This window comes from Ictalurus furcatus, chromosome 14 (genome assembly GCF_023375685.1).
Source record: "Ictalurus furcatus strain D&B chromosome 14, Billie_1.0, whole genome shotgun sequence".
Taxonomy (NCBI): Eukaryota; Metazoa; Chordata; class Actinopteri; order Siluriformes; family Ictaluridae; genus Ictalurus; species Ictalurus furcatus.
In genome coordinates, this window is record NC_071268.1 from 19,528,494 (window position 1) to 19,549,329 (window position 20,836).

General features: G+C 38.9%; 1 protein-coding gene across 7 annotated transcripts in view; it reads left to right on the plus strand.

The window, feature by feature from the left end:
- Positions 1 to 19,483, plus strand: part of cadps2 (Ca++-dependent secretion activator 2) — a 137,736-nt gene extending 118,253 nt beyond the window's left edge. Inside the window, exons 21-30 of one of the 7 annotated variants that reach the window (XM_053642062.1) lie at positions 2,833 to 2,988; positions 3,273 to 3,420; positions 5,601 to 5,615; positions 7,378 to 7,452; positions 7,602 to 7,640; positions 7,789 to 7,872; positions 7,978 to 8,010; positions 13,161 to 13,268; positions 17,749 to 17,853; positions 17,984 to 19,483. In XM_053642062.1, coding sequence (XP_053498037.1) covers positions 2,833 to 2,988; positions 3,273 to 3,420; positions 5,601 to 5,615; positions 7,378 to 7,452; positions 7,602 to 7,640; positions 7,789 to 7,872; positions 7,978 to 8,010; positions 13,161 to 13,268; positions 17,749 to 17,853; positions 17,984 to 18,154 — 934 coding nt within the window. In that variant the 3' untranslated portion in view covers positions 18,155 to 19,483. Of the gene's footprint in view, positions 1 to 2,829; positions 2,989 to 3,272; positions 3,421 to 5,600; positions 5,616 to 7,377; positions 7,453 to 7,601; positions 7,641 to 7,788; positions 7,873 to 7,977; positions 8,011 to 13,160; positions 13,269 to 17,748; positions 17,854 to 17,983 lie in introns of all 7 variants that reach the window. The other 6 variants (XM_053642066.1, XM_053642067.1, XM_053642063.1 and 3 more) reach the window with 6 other exon arrangements.
- The last annotated feature ends 1,353 nt before the right edge of the window (positions 19,484 to 20,836 follow it).

Sequence of the window (20,836 nt, forward strand, 5' to 3'; positions counted from 1 at the left end):
TTACATTACTGATTACTGCATATAAAAAGGAATCAGATTACTAATTACTTTCAAGTTATTTTCAAAACCTATCAAACCTACAAAAATACACTACAAAGTGAAACTCATAGTTCATTAAAGCGCATGCTCATTGCTCATTAACTGACGCAGCCGCCAGGGGCGTTAGCTAGACTGTTAATCATTCGGGTCTGAACCCAGATTCTTCTCCATGCTTTTTTTCCATCTCTGCTAGTAGCCTAAATTTTGTTTTATGGAAGCTGTGGTAACATGGTTGTCAATGTATGATATGATCAGAAAAAGTAGGATTTATTATAAAACTTGCCTCAGGTGTTGTCACCGTTTGTAGGACTACCAGACCAATATAATATAAAACTTTTCTAGTTTGGTGTAGCTAGCCAAGGGGAGGCACAAATAAGCTATGGGATTAGCTGCTACAGTGCCATGCAAAATACATTAACTTTCCTTATGCTCTGCTCATATCATGTTCACGTAAACTGGACCTCATATAGATATTTACACACCTTGTTTTCCTACTTAGCATGAGCGTATGTTATTGTTTCAGTTTCAACCCCTTTACTCATTTAAAAAATACATAAAATATAAGCGTATATCCATTTTCCCTCACACTGACTCTGAGCTCGCGTTTGGCAGAATTGAGACCTGTCAGCCAACAAGACATGAGAAACTCCATGTATTTTCCTGTAAACCCTGTCTGATTGGCCTCGCCTCCGTTCACTGAAGATATAAAATTACAACACCACAGTCTTCTTTTACTGATGTTCAGTTATGTTGTGACAAATCGCTCCAGGTGGAGAATTATTCAAGGCTAAAGAAAAAATCTTTGGGGCTACAGCCCCCAATGCCCAGGCCAGGTTACATTACAGGCAGCCGTGCAAAACGTGATTTATTTTAAAAATGAATTTTACTTAATGTTGTTTTCTTAACAATAAATTTGTAATGCAGGTAATAATTTTATTGACATCAAATTATATAAATTTAAAATGTAATGCATTACATTACTGTAAGTAATTAAATGTAATTAGATTGCAATAATGCATTGCTTCATAACGCGTTATACCCAACTCTGAATGTAATAGAGTATCTGTATTTGACATTTTTGGATTTCCTGTTCAGATTCATTAGGTTTAACTTGGCTTGGCTTTAGAATTTCTTGCTTGCAGGCTATTAATTTGCCAGATATTTAGTGATAATCATAACCTAAACCTTTTGTACTCTTTTGGACTCGGTGTGAGCTGTGAGGAATTTATGGTATTCATCACTCATCTGATTTTGATATGAAAGCCATTAAGGCATCAATTCTCACTTTCTCTGTGCCTTTCACCAACACAGTTTTAGAAAGAAAATGAAAAGGGCCAATGTTTTCCTTTTTGTGTTTTTCCATTTTTATTTTTCTGTGTGGTATGCTCGCCTTGTGAATTCATTGCAGTGTAATTTGTTGATTGCAAAACTATTTAAGTCATCAGTCAATCTCTCAGTTCTTGAGCTTTGTACTGAAATACGCGAGTTAGGCAATGCCTCTCCTCCACAAACAGGCAAATAATTCAATTCAAACTTGGCTAATATCATCCACCTTATTCAATACTGAAGTAATTGGAATGAGTCCGGTGATCACTTGGCCTTGACCATCGTGGTGACAGTGATGTTATTGTTATTAGGGAACACTTTTGATCATCAAAAAAAACATCATTATATGTAGATCATTTTCATTGTAAACAGGCTGGACTGCAAATGCACACCAGGTTTCAGGCCTGAAACAGTGTCTGTAGTGGGAGTAGTCCTGTGGGTGTGTGTCCAAGGGGACTCTGGTTAGCTGGTTGTTAGAGGCAGTCAGAATGCCATGTTCCCCCATAGGAGTGCTGCTCCTGGCGAGAAGCTCGTCCATTTGTTCATGCTGCCTCTTCCCCCGCTCACGCAGGCTTGAGGGGGCGGCGCAGGTCCCCGAGGGAGCCCTCACACACTGTACCACCGCTAATTAATCGAGTGGGAACTCATGCTCATCCTTTTTAATTGCACTGTGGACTTTGCCAAACTATTTTCCAGGACTGCCACTTGTGAAGGTAACAGTCTTTTAACAGCGAGAGGAGTGAGTGCCCTTTTTTTCCTTACTGCTGAGCGTTTCGCGCTGTACACTTGAATGCTGCTTGTGTCAGCCTCTCGGTGTGTTGTCGTGTTAACTGTAGTTGACACAGTGGTGTCAGTCCATCTGTCTGTCTTACTGAGGCTGTCTTAAGCCTCTGGAAACTCAGAAGCATTTTCCAAGATCTATAAGCTTTATAGACAAAGCTTTTTTTTTTGCCTCTGTTCACTCACGTAACATGACTACTAAAATTGTATTAGGTTGTTGTAGTACAAAAATGCATTTCATTTTAGCATCAATAGAGTTTTATTTTTAAAAATAATAATTAGAATACAAAGAGAGTTAACAGTATAGATAAACCAAATAAACTTAGATTTAAACATTTCATCTAAGTGCCATTCTGTATGATTTAACTCTAGCCTTCTTTTGAATTAGTTGCTAAGCTACCATGTCTAAAGGTACCTGCTGCTAAAATTAGCTTAGGCAAACCTACAGACTAAAAACCAATTCTATTCAAAATATTGGTGAACACTTCAAGTACTTGAAAGACATTACTTGAATAGCTGATTTTATTATCTGGAGGTTACAGGTTTAAAAATTTAGTGGTGCTTGAAAATTTAGAAGCATTAAAACTGCAGCATCGTATAACTGAAAATCTGAACATTCTAGTAAATCATATGAAAAGACCTGAAAATGCTGCTGCTATTTTTTATGCTATGCTTTATGTTTAGCAGTAATGGCTCAGCAACATCAGAGGACCTGTTCTGGAAGCTGGATGCTCTCCAGATGTTTGTAATGGACCTGCAGTGGCCGGAGCCGGAGTTCGCCAGACATCTGGAGCAGAGGCTGAAGCTCATGGCTAGTGATATGATGGAGGCCTGTGTCAAAAGGTCAAGGCTCATATTAAAACATATTTATTAACACATGTATTTCCTCATTTGTAAGTCGCTTTGGATAAAAGCGTCTGATAAATGAATAAATGTAAATCTAAGATTTGTAATAGTGCAATCCTGCATTAAATTAGAACATAAAATATTAATTGTGTATAACAACACTCAGAACAGTATAGTTACTTTTTTGATTTTGCAAAAGCTGGCGTTTTGATTTTAAGTGAAGTGCACACAAAAATCCAGTATTTTGAGATGATTTGACATGGCACCTCTTTTAAACACAGGACCAAAGCAGCTTTTGATAATAAGATGCAGAAGTCAAGTAAGTCCACTGACTTCAGGGTGCCTTTGTCCGTCTGCACCATGTTCAACATTCTTATGGATGCCAAGAAACAGTACTCTAAGCTGTGTATCCTCGACCAAGGCCAAGAGGTAAACCACAACCATATTAAGTCAGTCTTATATTTACACACACATTTCACATATAAAGAAAATATTGAGTGTCAGGACTGTACAGTAAAGAGAATTTACAAACCCTTTATTAGAAGCACCTTCACAAGAAATGAATTAACGTGCATGTGCTGTGTATGTTTAACTGTAGCACAGCTATGTGATGGGTAAGTACAAGCGTGGTGTAGCTCTCATTTGTATTTCTCTGAAGTAAACCCCAATTCCAAAAAAGTTGCGATGCTGTGTAAAATATAAATAAAAACAGATTTGCAAATCTCATAAACCCATATGTTATTCACAATAGAACATAGAATGTACCATTTTATGGATAAAATAAGGTCATTTTTAATTTGATGGCCGCAACTCGTCTCAAAAAATTTGGGACAGAGGCAACAAAATGCTGGAAAAGTAAGTGTTACTAAAAAGAAACAGCTGGAGGTTAATTGGCAACAGGTCAGTAAGATGATTGGGTATAAAAAGAGTATCTTAGAGAGGCAGAGTCTCTCAGAAGTAAAGATGGGATGGAATCTGGATGGAAGCGTATGTTGCTCTAAAATCTGTATATACTTTTCAGCATTCATGGTGCCTTTCCAGATGTGCAAGCTGCCCATTCCATAGGCACTAATGCACACACTACCATCAGAGATGCAGGCTTTTGAACTGAGCGCTGATAAAAAGCTGGATGGTTCCTCTCCTCTTTAGTCCTTTTTAGTTTAGAGGACACGGCGTCCATGGTTTCCAAAAAGAATTTCAAATTTCGATTCGTCTGTGCACAGAACAGTTTTCCACTTTTCCTCAGTCCAATTTAAATGAGATTTGGCCCAGAGAAGACGGCTGCGTTTCTGGATCGTGTTCACATATGGCTTCTTCTTTGAATGATAGAGCTTTAATCAGCATTTGTGGATGGCACAGCGAACCGTGTTCACAGACAATGAGGTCTGGAGGTGTTTCTGAGCCCATGCAGTGTTTTCCATTGCAGAATCATAGCTGTTTTTAATGCAGTGCCGCCTGAGGGCACGAAGATCACGGGCATGCAATATTGATTTTCACCCTTGTCTCTTGCGCACAGAGATTTCTCTAGATTCTCTGAATCTTTTGATGATATTATGTACTGTAGATGATGAGATATTCATAGTCTTTGCAATTTTTCATTGAGGAACATTATTCTGTTCCACAAATTGCAGATGCAGTTTTTTGCAGATTTGTTGAACCTCTGCCCATCTTTACTTCTGAAAGACTGCCTCTCTAAGATACTCTTTTTACACCCAATCATGTTACTGCCCTGTTGCCAATTAACCTCCAGCTGTTTCTTTTTAGTAACACTTACTTTTCCAGCCTTTTGTTGCCCCGTACCAACTTGTTTGAGACGTGTTGCGGCCATCAAGTTCAAAATTACCTTATGTTTTTCTTCAAATGGTATATTTACTCAGTTTAAACATTTGATATGTTTTCTATGTTCTATTGTGAATAGCATATGGGTTAGCAAATGAGATTTGCAAATCATTGCATTCTGTTTTTATTTACATTTTACACCATGTCCCAACTTTTTTGGAATTGGGGTTGTATGTCCAAAGAAGCACCAACTGAGTATAATGTTTGCTTTTGCTTTTGATTTGGTATGATTGGTCTGCGCTTTTTGAAAACAAAATAACTGGGTCATCATTTTAGCTCAGAAAGCCTCAGCCTGCACACTAACAACCACTTCAAAGATGGTAGCTAATCCAACACAATTCTCATTTCTTTTTCGTTTTGTTGTGAGTGTGTATGTGTGTGAGAGAGAGATTTTATATTTAAGTATGTTATATTTACATTTTAAAATACAGTGATGTCTAAAAACCTCATTTCAAGATATAAGATTAGAAAGTAGTGCTTACAACAGCTTTATTCTTTACTAGGGCCAATCTTCTGTAGCAGATCCATAGGAACATATCACTAATCAACCAACCGGCCATTATATGTCTATATAATTACTCCACCTTAATGGTGCATTTTTGTTTGTTATGGTTTCAGATAATTGATTCATTCATTCATGTTGTTGTATGCCATATTTTCAGGATTTTTTTTTCCATTTATATCAGATCTCCTGTGTCTTTTACAATCATGTTGTTGTTTTTTTTTCTTCTTTTTTCATTGTGTCCTGCTCATCATTACATGAATCTAAGATGGACCAACAGTGGGTGAGTCTGCCATCTTTCCTCGGGCTTGTAAAACACCAATTATGTATACAAGCATTACAAAAGCATTCATGTTTAAAAAATATTGTATTAAACTCTACTTTGGACAACGTCTTTAGGTCATAAATTCTATTCCATGATCATCTCTCAGTTCAGCTTTTATTTTAATTCATTTATGCTCATTTCACTTCCCTTTTAATTTCAATAATAATAACACTTTGTTCTGTGACTTATATTTGAAAACATTGTTGCTGTACAGCAGTGAATATAGAAGTGTTCAATTATCATTCAGTATTCAAATATTTTAAGTTTCAGAATGAACTTGCAGAATGTTTCTGGAATTAAAAAAGAGCATTTCTTACAGACAGTTTTAGGTTTCATGCTTTTGTAATGTAGACTCTGTAAATTGCTCAATATTCAGCTGAATCTGTGTACAAAAGTTCAGAATTTCTTCCTGGCTCATGTGTATGTCATGTGTGTTTGTAATATGTAGATAATCATTCTACTACCGTATATCTTTGCCTGTTCATGCTTCCATTGAAAGGGGTTGCTGCGTTTCAGAATGCAAGGTTACTCTTTAGAAACTGCTTTCTCCCTGAAGTGCCTCTTACTGGATCGCTCCCAAATAAATGTTTTCAAAAGAAATTATTGTTCTTTTGGTTTTCACACACAGCAAAGACCCCACCACAATTTAATCCCCTCTAATGCAAAAAGAGCCCTTGCAATTTGGCTCCCACTGTTATATAAAAAGCAAACATGGAAGTGTTAATTGAGGTAAAAAGTCCTTAAGATTTGCCCATAATTCCGTTTATGGAAAAATTGCCATTTCATGTAGTGAAAAATAGTGAAAAGAAAATTAGGGCTGCCAATGGTGACCTCTCAGCACCCTCAATTTGTCACCGATCTACGCTCTTTATTGATTGAAATTTTTAATTTGGGTGTTCTTTAGATGTGCTGTGAAAGGGCATTGTTGGCAGAGATGAACTCCCGCTTGCCTTGCATGCAGCAAAGGCATCTATTCAATGGAGCCGAATGGAGGCTCTCTTTCCCTTTCACACACACATACATACACACACTCACATGCACACTCTCTCTCTCCCTCCCTCCTCTTTCTCTGTCCCTCTTTCTCTCGTTTGCTTTTCCTTAGAGTCGTTCTCTATCTTTCTTCCTACCTTTTTCAGCATCACCCTGTTTTTGAGGCAAAAATAAATGAATCAATTTATCCAGGTTAATAATGCAAGATTAATTGAAGCCAGATTGAGCCTTTGGTCACTGCAGCTTGATGGAGACTTTTAGAGAAACACAACGCTGCCCTTACTGCAGCCTGCTGAAAAAAAAAAAAAAATCCTACAGATTCCTTTGCCCTAAACGAAGAAAGGAATTCCATTCAGTGGCATAATTGGGCCTATTAGCTGCTTAACTCAGCCCTGTTATATGGAAAGATTCTTCTGCTCTGCAGTATACATTTATGTGATTAGGCTGTTTGTTCATTGCTCTTGATTAATGTTAGGATATGATTATGGGAACTGGTAATTGCATTGACCAAAGGATTATACAGAGTACAATTAATACTTTTACTTTGTTAGATAATCCTTACTCAATGATTTTTTATTGTCAAAAACAATAATAAAGGAATGACTCTTACTTTGTGCATGTATTCGAGCTTTTAAGCCTGTGTTTCAGCAGTCGGTTCTGCTTTCACTTTTTGTTGTAACCCTATTTATATCTGTGCTGTAAGCCATGTATTATGTGTACATCTCCACAGCAACAGTACCATTCTAAAATTGATGTCCTGATCGATGAGACCTTTAAAGAAATGATCTCCTGCCTAGTTTCAAAGGTACTATTTGCTTCCTTAAGGTTGGCTTTCGCTAGCTCTTCTGCTGGCCTTCACATGTGCTGGTGAATGCCTCCGAATGCTTCCATATAGACACAATGAATATAAGAAGCCTATGAATGATAGTTGTTTTTTTTTTTTTTTTTTTTAAGCCTCACACTGAGGAAGCTAGCAGCTCAATATCAGAGATGGTATTTTCATCTGAAGTTGCTATTACTCAGTTTCTTATTTATCACATTCTCATGGGCTCTTAAAGCTTGTCATTATGTGGCATGTGTGCTGCTTAAATGTGTTTTTTATTGTCTCGTATTAAATTCCCCTTTTGTTCTGCGCTTGCAGTTTGCTGCTGTTTTGGATGGTGTTCTGTCCAAGCTTTCACGATATGATGAAGGAACATTTTTTTCTTCAATCCTTTCTTTTACTGTAAGTGGGGTCTTTTTTTTTCTTTTCCTCTGTTCCATTTCAGTGCCAAAAGCTGAAATAGTACTTTATAAGGACAGTATAGTTTATGCATACCCTCTTTTAAAGGTAAAAGCAGCAGCCAAGTATGTGGACGTCCCAGTAAGTGTTACTCAGCTCAGAACTCTGTGCTTACTGACTGCATGAAGCTTTGGTGCCTGCTATGTGACTGTGTACAGTACAAAGTATTTTATTTAGCACATGCGGAGATTTGTGCGTTTGCCAGTTTTTGTAATCTCATGTGGTATCCAACTTTGCTGAGTGTTTCAGCCTAGCCTTCTGGCATACCCTCTCTCAGTAAGAAAACCAACCAATAGAAATATTTCCTATTTATTCATCAAATGGCAGTGCTAAATGTTGCAGAATTTTGCAATGAGCTATTGTAGTGCCAGGGTGCATCCGAGAGCTGGCTAAGTAATGCTAATTGGTAACCCATTTGGCTTGGATTTGGTTCACAATCCAGTAAGTTGTCGACAGCGGGTTTCACAACAAGCAGCGCGAGGACTGTGTTGTGAGAGGTGGCAGGGAGGCAATGAACAGGCAAGGAAATCAACACTGGTTGATAAAGAAATCTGTAAAGAAATGACATATAGAATTAATGCTTTGCTATTAAATGTATTGCAGAACATTCACATGTGCATGTAGTTTTTGTAAATTCATAAGACAAGATGATGTTTTTAACTAGTGCGTTAGTCCTTAAAAGCTTCTAAAATTTCATAAATTACGACATAAAACAAGGCGGAAATGTTGTAGTTATGCTCCACTGATCAATTAAACTTTCCATGTGTGCTCTTGGCACGCAGAAACCTGTGGTGTACGGTAGGCAAATCCCCTTCTTATGCGTTAAATGAGAATGTAGCGTCTACCATGCGCTTTTGTGTGGAGGCAACCCAGCACCTCGGAAGCCCATTTCACAGCCGTGCGGAAGGAGAGAGAGGGAGCCAGAGAGACAGGCTGTGGTCTGGCCTTTGCCACTGAACATTTCTGGGCCCTTGTCACGAAATTTTAAGCTCTCCTGCTCTTTTGTGAAGACTGCCATTCAAGCGCTGTGGTATTCTGGCAAGGAAAGCCCTGCTGGTAGCTCAGCTAAACACACTGAGTCAGACATTTACACCCTCCCAAACACATGCTTTGATTAAAAGCTAACGCTCTCACATACACTTTCCACCTTGAAACTATTTACCCCAAACTTACTTGTAGATTCTCATACATGCCATACAAACAGTTCACACACACTTCATCTCTCTCTGTCTGTCTCTCTCTCTCTCTCTCTCTCTCTCTCTCTCTCTCTCTCTCTCTCTCTAAAACACACACACAAACATACAGAATCACACTCTCGCACGCATTTATACACCTGCACCTGGGCAGTGAATGAGGCAGTGGCAGGAGGCCAGAGCAGTCACTCTGTGTAATTACCATCTATTTTGTCTCTCCTTCTTTTTCTCGTCTGTTTCCCATCCCTGTTGCTTATCCCTTTAGCTTAACCAGTCATTAACCTGGCCTTAATCACACCATTCCACACCTCTGCATTGATTCAGTCATACACGCCCCGGCTGCCCCGCACCCCTGCCCATTCCTAACTGCTCTCGTATTGTTCTCCCTGCTGTGGCTCAAATGCTCCTACGTGATGGAGCAATGATGGCCAAGAGGGTTCGCTGACAAGTTGTGTGTATTCATGTGTATGCTTGTGCGAGCTTGTGTGTGTTTGTCTGGGATTACTTTCTTGCGCTGTCAGAAAAAAGGGGTTAAGGGGCTTCCTGGTTAAGCTCTGCCATGTGGCTCACTGGGATTGAGGAGACAGTGCACACAGAAACACTATGACTGCTGGATATGTTTTATTGCTTTATTGCTATTTAAAGGTGCACTAGTAACATGGAAAATATGTATAATATGAAAAAAATGGATTAAGAAATGGCCTCAGCACAAGTGTATTAAATGGCTGAGAAAATCAGTTTGGAAACTGGCTTCTGGTCCAAGAATGCTTGTTTGTGTTTGGATGGGCCTCCTGTTAGTCATTTTATAGACACACTACTTTATGGTCCCCTATAGATCCAAGGGGTGGAGCTTCATTAACGTGGGTGGGAATAGGGCTCAAGGGGAAAAAATTATTCAAACATCTAACCCACCTCCTACTTAACCTTTAATCTTACCTAATGCACCTTTTAAATGTTCATAATAGTTACTGTTTGAAAGGCAAATAAAGCATATTCATTGTTTGAGACCCCATGCTCTACTTTCACTTGTGAAACCTAGTCAATCAAAGTTTCTTAATCAAATGACCTTTTGTAGCCTGATTGGAGAAAAATCCATGATTTTATACCCCATGTAGTGAGCATATAGTGAATAAGAAGCCATTAGGGATCTGCTGTGTGCTAGCATGGCCAAACTTACATACATACTACCACTAACTTTATAAATAAACACTTGTAGTTATATTCCTGTGCTATATTCCTGTGAAAACAAGTTGAAGGTCCCTGGAAAAAAGTTGTAAAGCCTAAATACTAGTAACAGGATAACATTAAATTACATTAAATTTATTCATTTAGCAGACACTTTTATCCAAAGCGGCTTACACATGAGGAAATGCAAGCAAAGCAATATATCAAGCAGAGAACAATACAGGTAGTGCTACTATACAGTATTTTTAATTAAGTTCTAGAGAAGTGCACAGAGTAGAGGTGAAAGAGCCAGTGTAGTTTTATTTATTTATGTATCTATTTATTTATTTATTATTAAATTATCAAATAAATTTAAACAAACCTAATATACAGTATCTCACAAAAGTGAGTACACCCCTCAAATTTTTGTAAATATTTGATTATATATTTTCATATGACAAGACTGAAGAAATGACACTTTGCTACAATGTAAAGTAGTGAGTGTACAGCTTGTGTAACAGTGTAAATTTGCTGTCCCCTCAAAATAACTCATCACACAGCCATTAATGTCTGAACCACTGGCAAAAAAAGTGAGTACACCCCAAGTGAAAATGTCCAAAGGTCTCAGGTGTGAATGGGGAGCAGGTGTGTTAAATTTGGTGTCATCACTCTCACACTCCCTCATACTGGTCACTGGAAGTTCAACATGGCACCTCCATGGCAAAGAACTCTCTGAGGATCTGAAAAAAAGAATTGTTGCTCTACATAAAGATGGCCTAGGCTATAAGAAGATTGCCAAGACCCTGACACTGAGCTGCAGCACGGTGGCCAAGACCATACGGCGGTTTAACAGGACAGGTTCCACTCAGAACAGGCCTCGCCATGGTCGACCAAAGAAGTTGAGTGTACGTGCTCAGTGTCATATCCAGAGGTTGTCTTTGGGAAATAGACGTATGAGTGCTGCAGACGTTGAAGGGGTGGGGGGTCAGCCTGTCAGTGCTCAGACCATACGCCGCACACTGCATCAAATTGGTGTGCATGGCTGTCGTCCCAGAAGGAAGCCTCTTCTAAAGATGATGCAAACAGTTTGCTGAAGAAAAGCAGACTAAGGACGTGGATAACTGGAATCATGTCCTGCAGTCTGATGAGACCAAGATAAACTTATTTGGTTCAGATGGTGTCAAGCGTGTGTGGTGGCAACCAGGTGAGGAGTACAAAGACAAGTGTGTCTTGCCTACAGTCAAGCATGGTGGTGGGAGTGTCATGGTCTGGGGCTGCATGAGCGCTGCCGGCACTGGGGAGCTATAGTTCATTGAGGGAACCATGAATGCCGACATGTACTGTGACATACTGAAGCAGAGCATGATCCCAGCATGTATTCCAGCATGATAACGACCGCAAACACACCTCCAAGATGACCACTGCCTTGCTAAAGAAGCTGAGGGTGAAGGTGATGGACTGGCCAAGCATGTCTCCAGACCTAAACCATATTGAGCATCTGTGGGACATCCTCAAACGGAAGGTGGAGGAGCACAAGGTCTCTAACATCCACCAGCTCCGTGATGTCGTCATGGAGGAGTGGAAGAGGACTCCAGTGGCAACCTGTGAAGCTCTGGTGAACTCCATGCCCAAGACGGTTAAGTCAGTGCTGGAAAATAATGGTGGCCACACAAAATATTGACACTTTGGGCCCAATTTGGACATTTTCACTTAGGGGTGTACTCACTTTTGTTGCCAGCGGTTTAGACATTAAGGCTGTGTGTTGAGTTATTTTGAGGGACAGCAAATTTACACTTTTACACAAGCTGTACACTCACTACTTTACATTGTAGCAAAGTGTCATTTCTTCAGTGTTGTCACATGAAAAGATATAATCAAATATTTACAAAAATGTGAAGGGTGTACTCACTTTTGTGAGATACTGTATTATGGATTATGATAAAATACAGGAAGCCTAAAGCTTAATGGACAATTTTGTTCTAAGACAGGCTATTTTAACTTTATATTGACTGAATGTAAAAGTGTATTCGTTTTACTTGATTGATTGACGCTGGAGTTAAGTCGGAAGTGTGCGTAATGTGCGCTCGGTATTTCAGACAAATCTGTGGCGCAGTAAGCTCTTAATGTCATGCTGCTATGCTACGACAAACACAGCAGCTGTCACATATCTGAGCCGTCAGTAACTTGAGAAGTGGAGTGTCCATCAGATATCTTGTGTCTAGTTATTCCACCATTTCCCTCTTAAGAGCCGGAAGGGAATTTCCACCTTGCTGTGGTGTAGCGTTCCTGTGTCGTCCAACATGGTGTAGGAGGAGACGAAGGAAGCCTAGCGTGATAAGGAGCCGTGCTCTGCCCGCAGGTTGTCAGCCCCTGAGAAATGGGTGTGAAAGGTGTCAAAGCAATTACAGTAGTATTGGAGTATTTTCCTCCTCTCATGCTCCCAATGTGAATAGCAATGTTGTTGTTTTTTCTTTATTTGTTACTCAGGTAAACTGAGAAGTTTGCACTGACAGTGTGTAGGCAATTCAGTGGCACATTAGTCTGTTATTGTTTTCCACCTGGTCACATAAAGAGTGTTTTAAAGAATTTTATCATATTTAATGGTAATTAATGTTCCTTCAAATTTACAGTATGCTTCCAGGGTCTTAATCTTAAACTCATTGAACACTACTGATGAACAGTGAGCTGCTGTAAACATGGCATAGGTAGAGGCATCGACAGATTTCTCCCTGTATGCAAAACTGCTTGATATTTTTACCTCAGAAATAGTAAATGTTTTGTTTCACTGCAGTTTCATTTCTGTCAAATCGATCTCACATGCATCATCTCTCGCCTCTCGATTTCTCTCTCTCTGTGCCTCCTTCTGTGTCTCAGAAACCTGGCATGGATCTAGCGGACACCTACATTACATTTGTGAGGCAAAACCAGGACATCCTCAGAGACCGTGTGAATGATGAGATGTACACAGAGAAAATCTTTGACGTAAGTGCCTCAGCAGACACATACACACGCAGTGGTATCAGTAGTGGGTGAACGCAAGGTTATGTACAGCTTCATTTGCTTAACACTCTCTTTTATGTTATGTCTTTTCCAGAGTAGTATAACCCTGTATATTTTTGGTATTGTTTTTTTTTCCTGTGCTGCTTACTATTGCTACCTAGATTGTTTTTTTTCTGACTATGCAGACGAATAGCAAAGATTTATTGAAGTTTAATTTCAAATTGAATTTTTCCCTCATAATTTTAAATAACAGCTATTCAGAAGAAGAGTACTAACCCGAGGGCTGGTGAGGGTCAAATTTTCTTATTTAAGGGATCACTTCCCCGTTGATGTATTTGATTCCTGCCGTTTTGGAGAACTTAGACAATAGACCCACAGACAATATAGTACATTTTAAAGGCTACTGTACACAGGCTCTTTAAATAACAGATGAAAATTTCATATGAAAGTGCACACCAAATTGTTCGACAGTGTATCATTGAGCGACGTCTGTTTTTTTTAATTGGTGCATTAAAAACTGATTAATCAGTTTAAAAAACAGGTTCAAATGATCCTCAGACCATAAGGAGCTGTATAAACAACAATAACAGTGTTTACTCATCCTCTGATCTTCTGCCATTCAAATTTATTTGCAAAGCCTTTTTTTTCTAATATGCACAAAAAGAGCACACCGTTACGTTATATGCATGTTAAGCCATTCATCAAATCAATAGGAAACATCAGGCCTTTTAGATACTGATTTTGCTATTAACACTAGTGGCTGTATTTTCTTCCACCAGAATTTCTTTACATGTCTCAGACAAAAGGGTGGATTGTGAGTTGTCAAGCCCTGTTAAATGGTGGACTATGAAGCTTGGAGGCTAAATTCAGTGTTTATGTTAAGATGTTATGTGGCTCGTTCCATGATGATCATGTGGAAGGTGTGACTCACGTTCTGAAAACTTTATAGCAACTTTGGCACACGTGCACATCCACAGCTTATTAGTTTACATGAGTTTGTCAACAGCGCTCGCTGTCTCTTACAGTGTCTGTCTGTCTGTCTCTCTCTCTGTTCCCATCTCTCCTGAGCCCCTGCTTCTGGCCTCTTTTCTTCTATGCTCGGTATTGTATAACAGTGAGTGAGCAGTGTAAGGAGGTGTGGAAAGTTTTTAGTGGGAGAGCATTGAGGCCTCACTAATAGCACTCATCAGTCTATTGTGACTATTTCCAGTGCCTGAGAAATCACACTCATGTTGACCTGTTTATGCTGATGGGTGGGTATGTGTGTGTGTGTGTGTGTGTGCACGCATACACATCTCTGAAAGCTAGATCATGTCCCTCCTCAATTTTGTACATCTTTCAGTACTATATGTCCACAGGTTGTCAAACAATAGGGAGACACACAGTTGTTTATATTGACAGTTGAGCAGAAACACAGGGTATAGACACACACACACACACACACACACAACAGGCAGGTCTCAGCAGTGTATGTGTAGATTGTGTTTGAAAACTTTGTGTGCAGGGCAAGATTGGAGAGATGCTGTGTTTGGGGCTTTCCTGTTTATTTGCTGGGCCTCTGCTGGGGTCGGAGAGCGGCAGTGAGGAGACAGGCACACAGAAAGCTTAATGTGCCACACACACATTCCCCACGATCCCTAATGTGCCTCACACACACCCAGTCATGCACATGGAGAGGATGCTGACAGCAGGGTCTTGCTGTGTCACCAAAGACCCTTCCTCATAAAACAGGCTGCGAGAGAAAGAGTGCTGCTGAAACAGTCCACACGCTTTTATTCTTGTTCTTTTCTTTTTTCTTTTTTTTTTTTTACTAGTATGGATAGATTGGTATTCGGCGCATGAGTTCTGCTTTGGACTGATTCACTGCGTTGGAGCGTATGTGGGAAAATATATGGATATTAGAAGCATTGTGTTTGTCTAAGAAATCATGCTGTGCATGCCCTTGCAGGCAGCAGCAAATCAGCATTATTAAGAGTGTGATGAGGTCTACATGGCAAGGGGCCAGAGACTTCCGCTTGGTCACGGGTGCCACATATGCCCTTCACTGCCTCCTTAATGATAAGGACAAGAGGATACTTAAGTGTGTGATTACTGCCGCAGGAAGGAAATGTTCCCGGTAATGTGTTCATGTCTGATTGCTAGTAATATGGAGAAATGCAGCTTGCTCTGCCTCACCTGCACAAATTAGTGTCTTGTCACCTTGCTCCTGTGTTTTTGTCTCCTCGCTAAGCGCCTCAATTAGGGAGAGCCTCACTTTCTATTTTTTCATGCATTCAATTAAGTGTAGGACGTGGTATTGTTGATTACTTCAAAATATGAATGTGACTGGGGTTCATTATCATGTACGCCAGACTAACTGTTGTGCACATGAAAGGAAAGATGATTGAACAAAGGTTCTTTTGTTACATTTTGACATTTGGGAACATCACTACAGTTTTCCTGATACTGGATTTATTTAATGAAGAAAAAATACAAATGTATGTTTTTAAAGGTAATTAATTTTATGATGTTAATACCCTAATCAGTTATTGTCAAAAATTGTCCCATCATTTTCTAATTATACTATCATATGAAAATGTAATTTTTTCCTGTGTACGTATTGTATTACTTGGTGACTGGATTGTATTATATTTCAGGGCTAACTGAGACTGGAGAATTTGTTTACAACAGTACATTGGTTTGCTAAATAATTTGTTTTTCACAGATCACGCACTACATCTCAAAAATCTCAAACATCTGTAAAATTTGAGGATAGAAATTGACTTTTTTTGTGTGTGCTTATTTATTTTCAAATACCAAATGAAACGTGGTATCTCTCATTGACCACTTTAATAGGAACACCTGTGCTCCAGCTCATTCATGCAGTTATCAAGAGCTTCAGTTAATGTTCACATCAAATTTCAGAATGACTAAAAATATTATCTTGGACAGTGTCTTTGACCGGGGCGTGGTTGTTGGGCCCAGATTTGAGTATTTCAGATTACTGATCTCCTGGGATTTTCACACACAACAGCCTCTAGAGTTTAGAATGGTGCGGTAAACAAAAAAAAACAACAACAAAAAACCCATACAGTGAGCAACAGTTTTGAACAGCCTGGCTGGCACCAACAACCATGTTTGATGTGAACATTAACTGAAGCTCTTGACCTGTATCTGCATGATTTTATGCATTGCATTGCTGCCACAATATTGGCTGATAATGAGCATGAGTACAAGTGTTCCTAATTAAGTGGCTGATGAGTGTATGTAGCATGACCTATGAGGATTAGCTGGTATTTTGTCAATAAGTCAGTGCATCTACTAATGACCGTAATATGATCAATAACTTTTAATACTGTTTTTCCCAGGGCAGTGTAATGTGCACTATTTAACAAAGTGTTATTCCTTTACAGTAAGATCTTTGCTCTAACCAAAAAGCTTTCTGATTTAATATTAGTTTCTTAGCTATTTACAGCTATAAATCCATGTGAAATAATAATAATAATAATAATAATCGTTAGATGGTAATTTGATTAAGTCAGTGTGACATGTCAGAATCTGTCATATAGTGGTGATGTAGTGATACTCCAGAGACATAAAGAGGCATTCAGACAACTCACAAAGCAATAAGAAATCATTCAATGACAACTAGATACACATCTCAAACCAATAAAACACCACCAGCTACTGTTCAGTACCTATAACAACCTATAGCAACAATCCTGTTACTCATAATGAAATACAGTACATTCTTCAGTATTAACCTGTAAATACAGATATACTATAGCATCTCAGCAGTATAATTGGCTGATGTAGTTGAGAGGAGAGGACACAAGTGTCACATCACATTTATTCCACACAGTGATCAAGGGTTTTCAAACTCTTTGTGTCGCGTGCGTGTGTGGCCACTGAGATGTGTTTGCTGTTGACATGAGTTTCAGAGGACATGCATGCTCTTCATTTTCTCCTGTTTTTATAATAAACACATGTTTTTAATGCTACAATGATACTTTTATTATTCTTGTGCGAAAGGAAAGCAGCAATGACTTGGTGTTCACCTGACTCTAATCTGCCATGTGTAGTTTTGAACGGTTTTAATCATTGACATAGATTTTAACATGATTTTAAGAATATTCTACTACAGCATTCTGTTTACAATATGAAGGTTGTCCGCTATTCATCTTTTGAAGTTGAGTTGAGGGGGGAAAAAAACACATGGATTTGTGTTCTCTACAATTGGTAGAAAAACCTCCAAAAGAAATTTCCTCATTACTTTGTCTTTAATATCCTCATGGCATTTGTAAACAATAATAATAAATAAATAAAATCATTTTAAAGTAAACCTAACTGAATGGTGAGTTTGAGCTCATGACAGTTTTCTGATAAGCCACTCCTTCACTTTATTGGAGGAGATGATGTCCTGCCAGATCTCTTCTCAAACACTAAGTAAAGGTTCTGCTTTTCTTTTTGCTTATATTCCTAGCAATGGTACAACACTTCCATGAAGGCAGTGTGTGTTTGGCTGACGGACAGACTGGACCTGCAGCTCCATGTCTATCAGCTCAAAATCCTCATCAAGATCGTCAAGGTAATACCAACTCGAACATTTTTTTCAAGAATTTTCAGTTATTGCTGCAAAACATCTATCAAAGAACAGTTTTGACCAAGACAACATTGAAGAGTGTCTTTAGAGGCTTGTTTGTGTATTTGTTTTGCAGAAGTCCTTCCGTGACTTCAGGCTGCAGGGTGTCCTAGACAGCACCTTGAACAACAAGAACTACGAGACCATCTACAATCGGCTCACTATAGAGGAGGCCACAGCCGCTGTGTCTGCGGGAGACGGACTGCAGGGCATCAGCATGAGAGACAGTGACGAAGAGGAGGGTTAACTTCAGTCCATTATCAGATTCTTCATGTTAGATGTTTTATGTAAAACACTTTGCTGAGAGAAGCCAATCTAAAGCTATTTCTGTCCATGCTACAGCACCTCCGTCCAAGCATAACTATACTGTTATTACTGCGTGCTTGTACAATATAGTTCATCGACCACCTGCTGATGGTTCATATGTCTGTATCTTTGTTATATTTCAGTGATTTAGTAAATTAATGTCCAACAAAGCTGGCTATGACTGTGAACACTAGAGGTGCTGCTGCTGATGCTAGATGTAGGTTTAAAAAAAAAAAAAAACCCTGAACAACTACACAAAACAAACAAAACGTATTTGTCTTATCTTTGGTACAAATGGGACCACATGTAAGGAGGTTCTTATATGCGCTTTACACTGTGGCATGAACATTGCACACGCAGGTCCGAAGTCTGAAACAGGAATAAGATGCTAGTGTTGTGTTTGAATGTAATTGGTGACATTATGAACTCCAGTTCTTCTATTGAATTAACAATGAGTTGTGTTAATTGTACATGTTTCTCTATGTTACTGTTGCCTAGTTATGTTTTACTTGAGAGAACATGTCACCTAATTGTAAGGTGTGTGTGTGTGTTTGTGTGTGTGAAAGAGAGAGAAAGAGAGATATTTATATTGTATTTTGTGCACCTGAGTTTGAACAGGTGTGTTTGAAATGTTAGAATTAAAAGTGTTTTTAATGTTAATATCGGGTGTGATTTATTTGAGATTTTTTTAAACACACCTTCCTGCCTGTTAGGTCATTTTAATCCAGAACAAGGAAATGCATCACTAAACAAAAGCCACAAATAAATCCTGTGATTTGAAATCACTATTAAAATGCTGGGCTAAAATAGGAGGAAACAGTTAAAAATAAATAAAAAGTTACTAGCCTATCAGTGTGAATTTCAGTTTTAATTTGAATAAAGGGCACAGTGGGCTGATTGAGATTTAACTCCACCACTACCATGAATAAATATGTATAGTTTACAGCTCTTTTCAGGCCCTTCTGAGCAAGTTTGGCAAACATAAAGAAATAAAACAAGCACGAGTTCAGACAGCACACAAAAAAGAAATAGAGAAAAGTTAGCAGAGGGTTATAGTAAGTAATGTTTAAATAATGTGTGTAAAGCAAAAAAAGGGAAATAAGTAGACAGACAGACAGGGAATGTTTCATTCCTAATAAACTAATCCTGTGCAGTATGAACGTGCAAGATCACTGACCATTCAAATGAACAATCAGTGTATATAAATATTTTGGGCCACGTATACAGCACAAGTGTGTATAGTAGCCTATGATCATTTTTTTCAATATTGTAAATATAATAAAATACCTGATATTGGATTCTAATTATTCTAATGATATGAGTTATATTGTAGATCATGCTGTAGTAATTGGGTTGTGTTGTGCGGGATTGTCTATAAGAACAGATGATCGCTGATGTTAAGATTCCTACCCAGTTTCCATGTGTTTTGAAACGGACTGAGCTGAGTGTGTTAGCGCGTGAAGCAGTGCTGTAGAGTTGTGCTGTCTCTCTGTGTCTCTCCGTGTCTCTATGTGTCTTTCCGTGTCTCTGTGTGTCTCTCCGTGTGTCTCTGTGTGTCTCTCCGTGTCTCTGTGTGTCTCTCCGTGTCTCTGTGTGCACTCTGTATGCCTTTCTCTCAGGCTGGAGAAAAGAGCAGCCTGCGCCCTCCGCCTACCGCCCATCTGGCCGAGAAGCTCAAGCCTCGGGTCACGAGCCCTCTACTGTACGAAATGTTGGCTCATCAGCATATAGTCCTAATGATCTGCTGCACAGGCCGCCATTTCATACGGAAAACCCCTTGAACTAGCACGAGGATGCTGCTGAGTCCGTGCTCAGAGACCCAGTCCACATTCCCATCAGCCTGTTGCTCGCTTTACTTCAGCTAAAACTGAACAACTCTCGGCTTTCGTTTCATATTTCCGATTTCTCGCGACCCTCCAAACGTATTTTCTCCTCTGAAGCGAAAGCAGAAAAGTTGTAAATAAAAATAAAATAAAGTGTCAGTATTTCTGTTCAGTAATCGGCGTGTTTAGTCATGCACCACAGCCACAAACATACAGCAGTCCTCTCCGGCTGCAGGGTGGATTAATTGAATGAAGTGCTGGAGAGATAAATGCGTGGGCTTCGGGATTATAACCGCACAATTGTTGCTGATGCTGTTATTACTGCTGTTTCTCCACTGAGACAATTTCCTTCAAGGTGTTTACAAGTTAGCGCTACAGAAATATTCCATCTCCATCCGTCCATTCTAACAAATCAGCAGCTATTTCATGTTTATGTTGAAAAAATAATCAAATCTTTTTATAGCATATTATACTAAGGATAAAATATTTTGACATTATTATGGGCTTAAATCTATCATATAGGCATAACTTTGTATTTTTATTATAACTACAACATTTTCACTAATTTCTGATATTTTATTTAATATTGTATACAATATTTCAGCATTTTATATAGCCTATATAGAGCCTAATATCATACGAGTATATGTGCGTATTTTTATTATAACTACACGTGTGTGTTATACCTGCCCAGTAATATTAAATACAATGAATGTTCATTTGAATGGTTAGTAATCCTCGACGTTAACACTGAACAAGATGTATCCTCATTTATAGATTTCGACCTGGGGCTAAAGAGA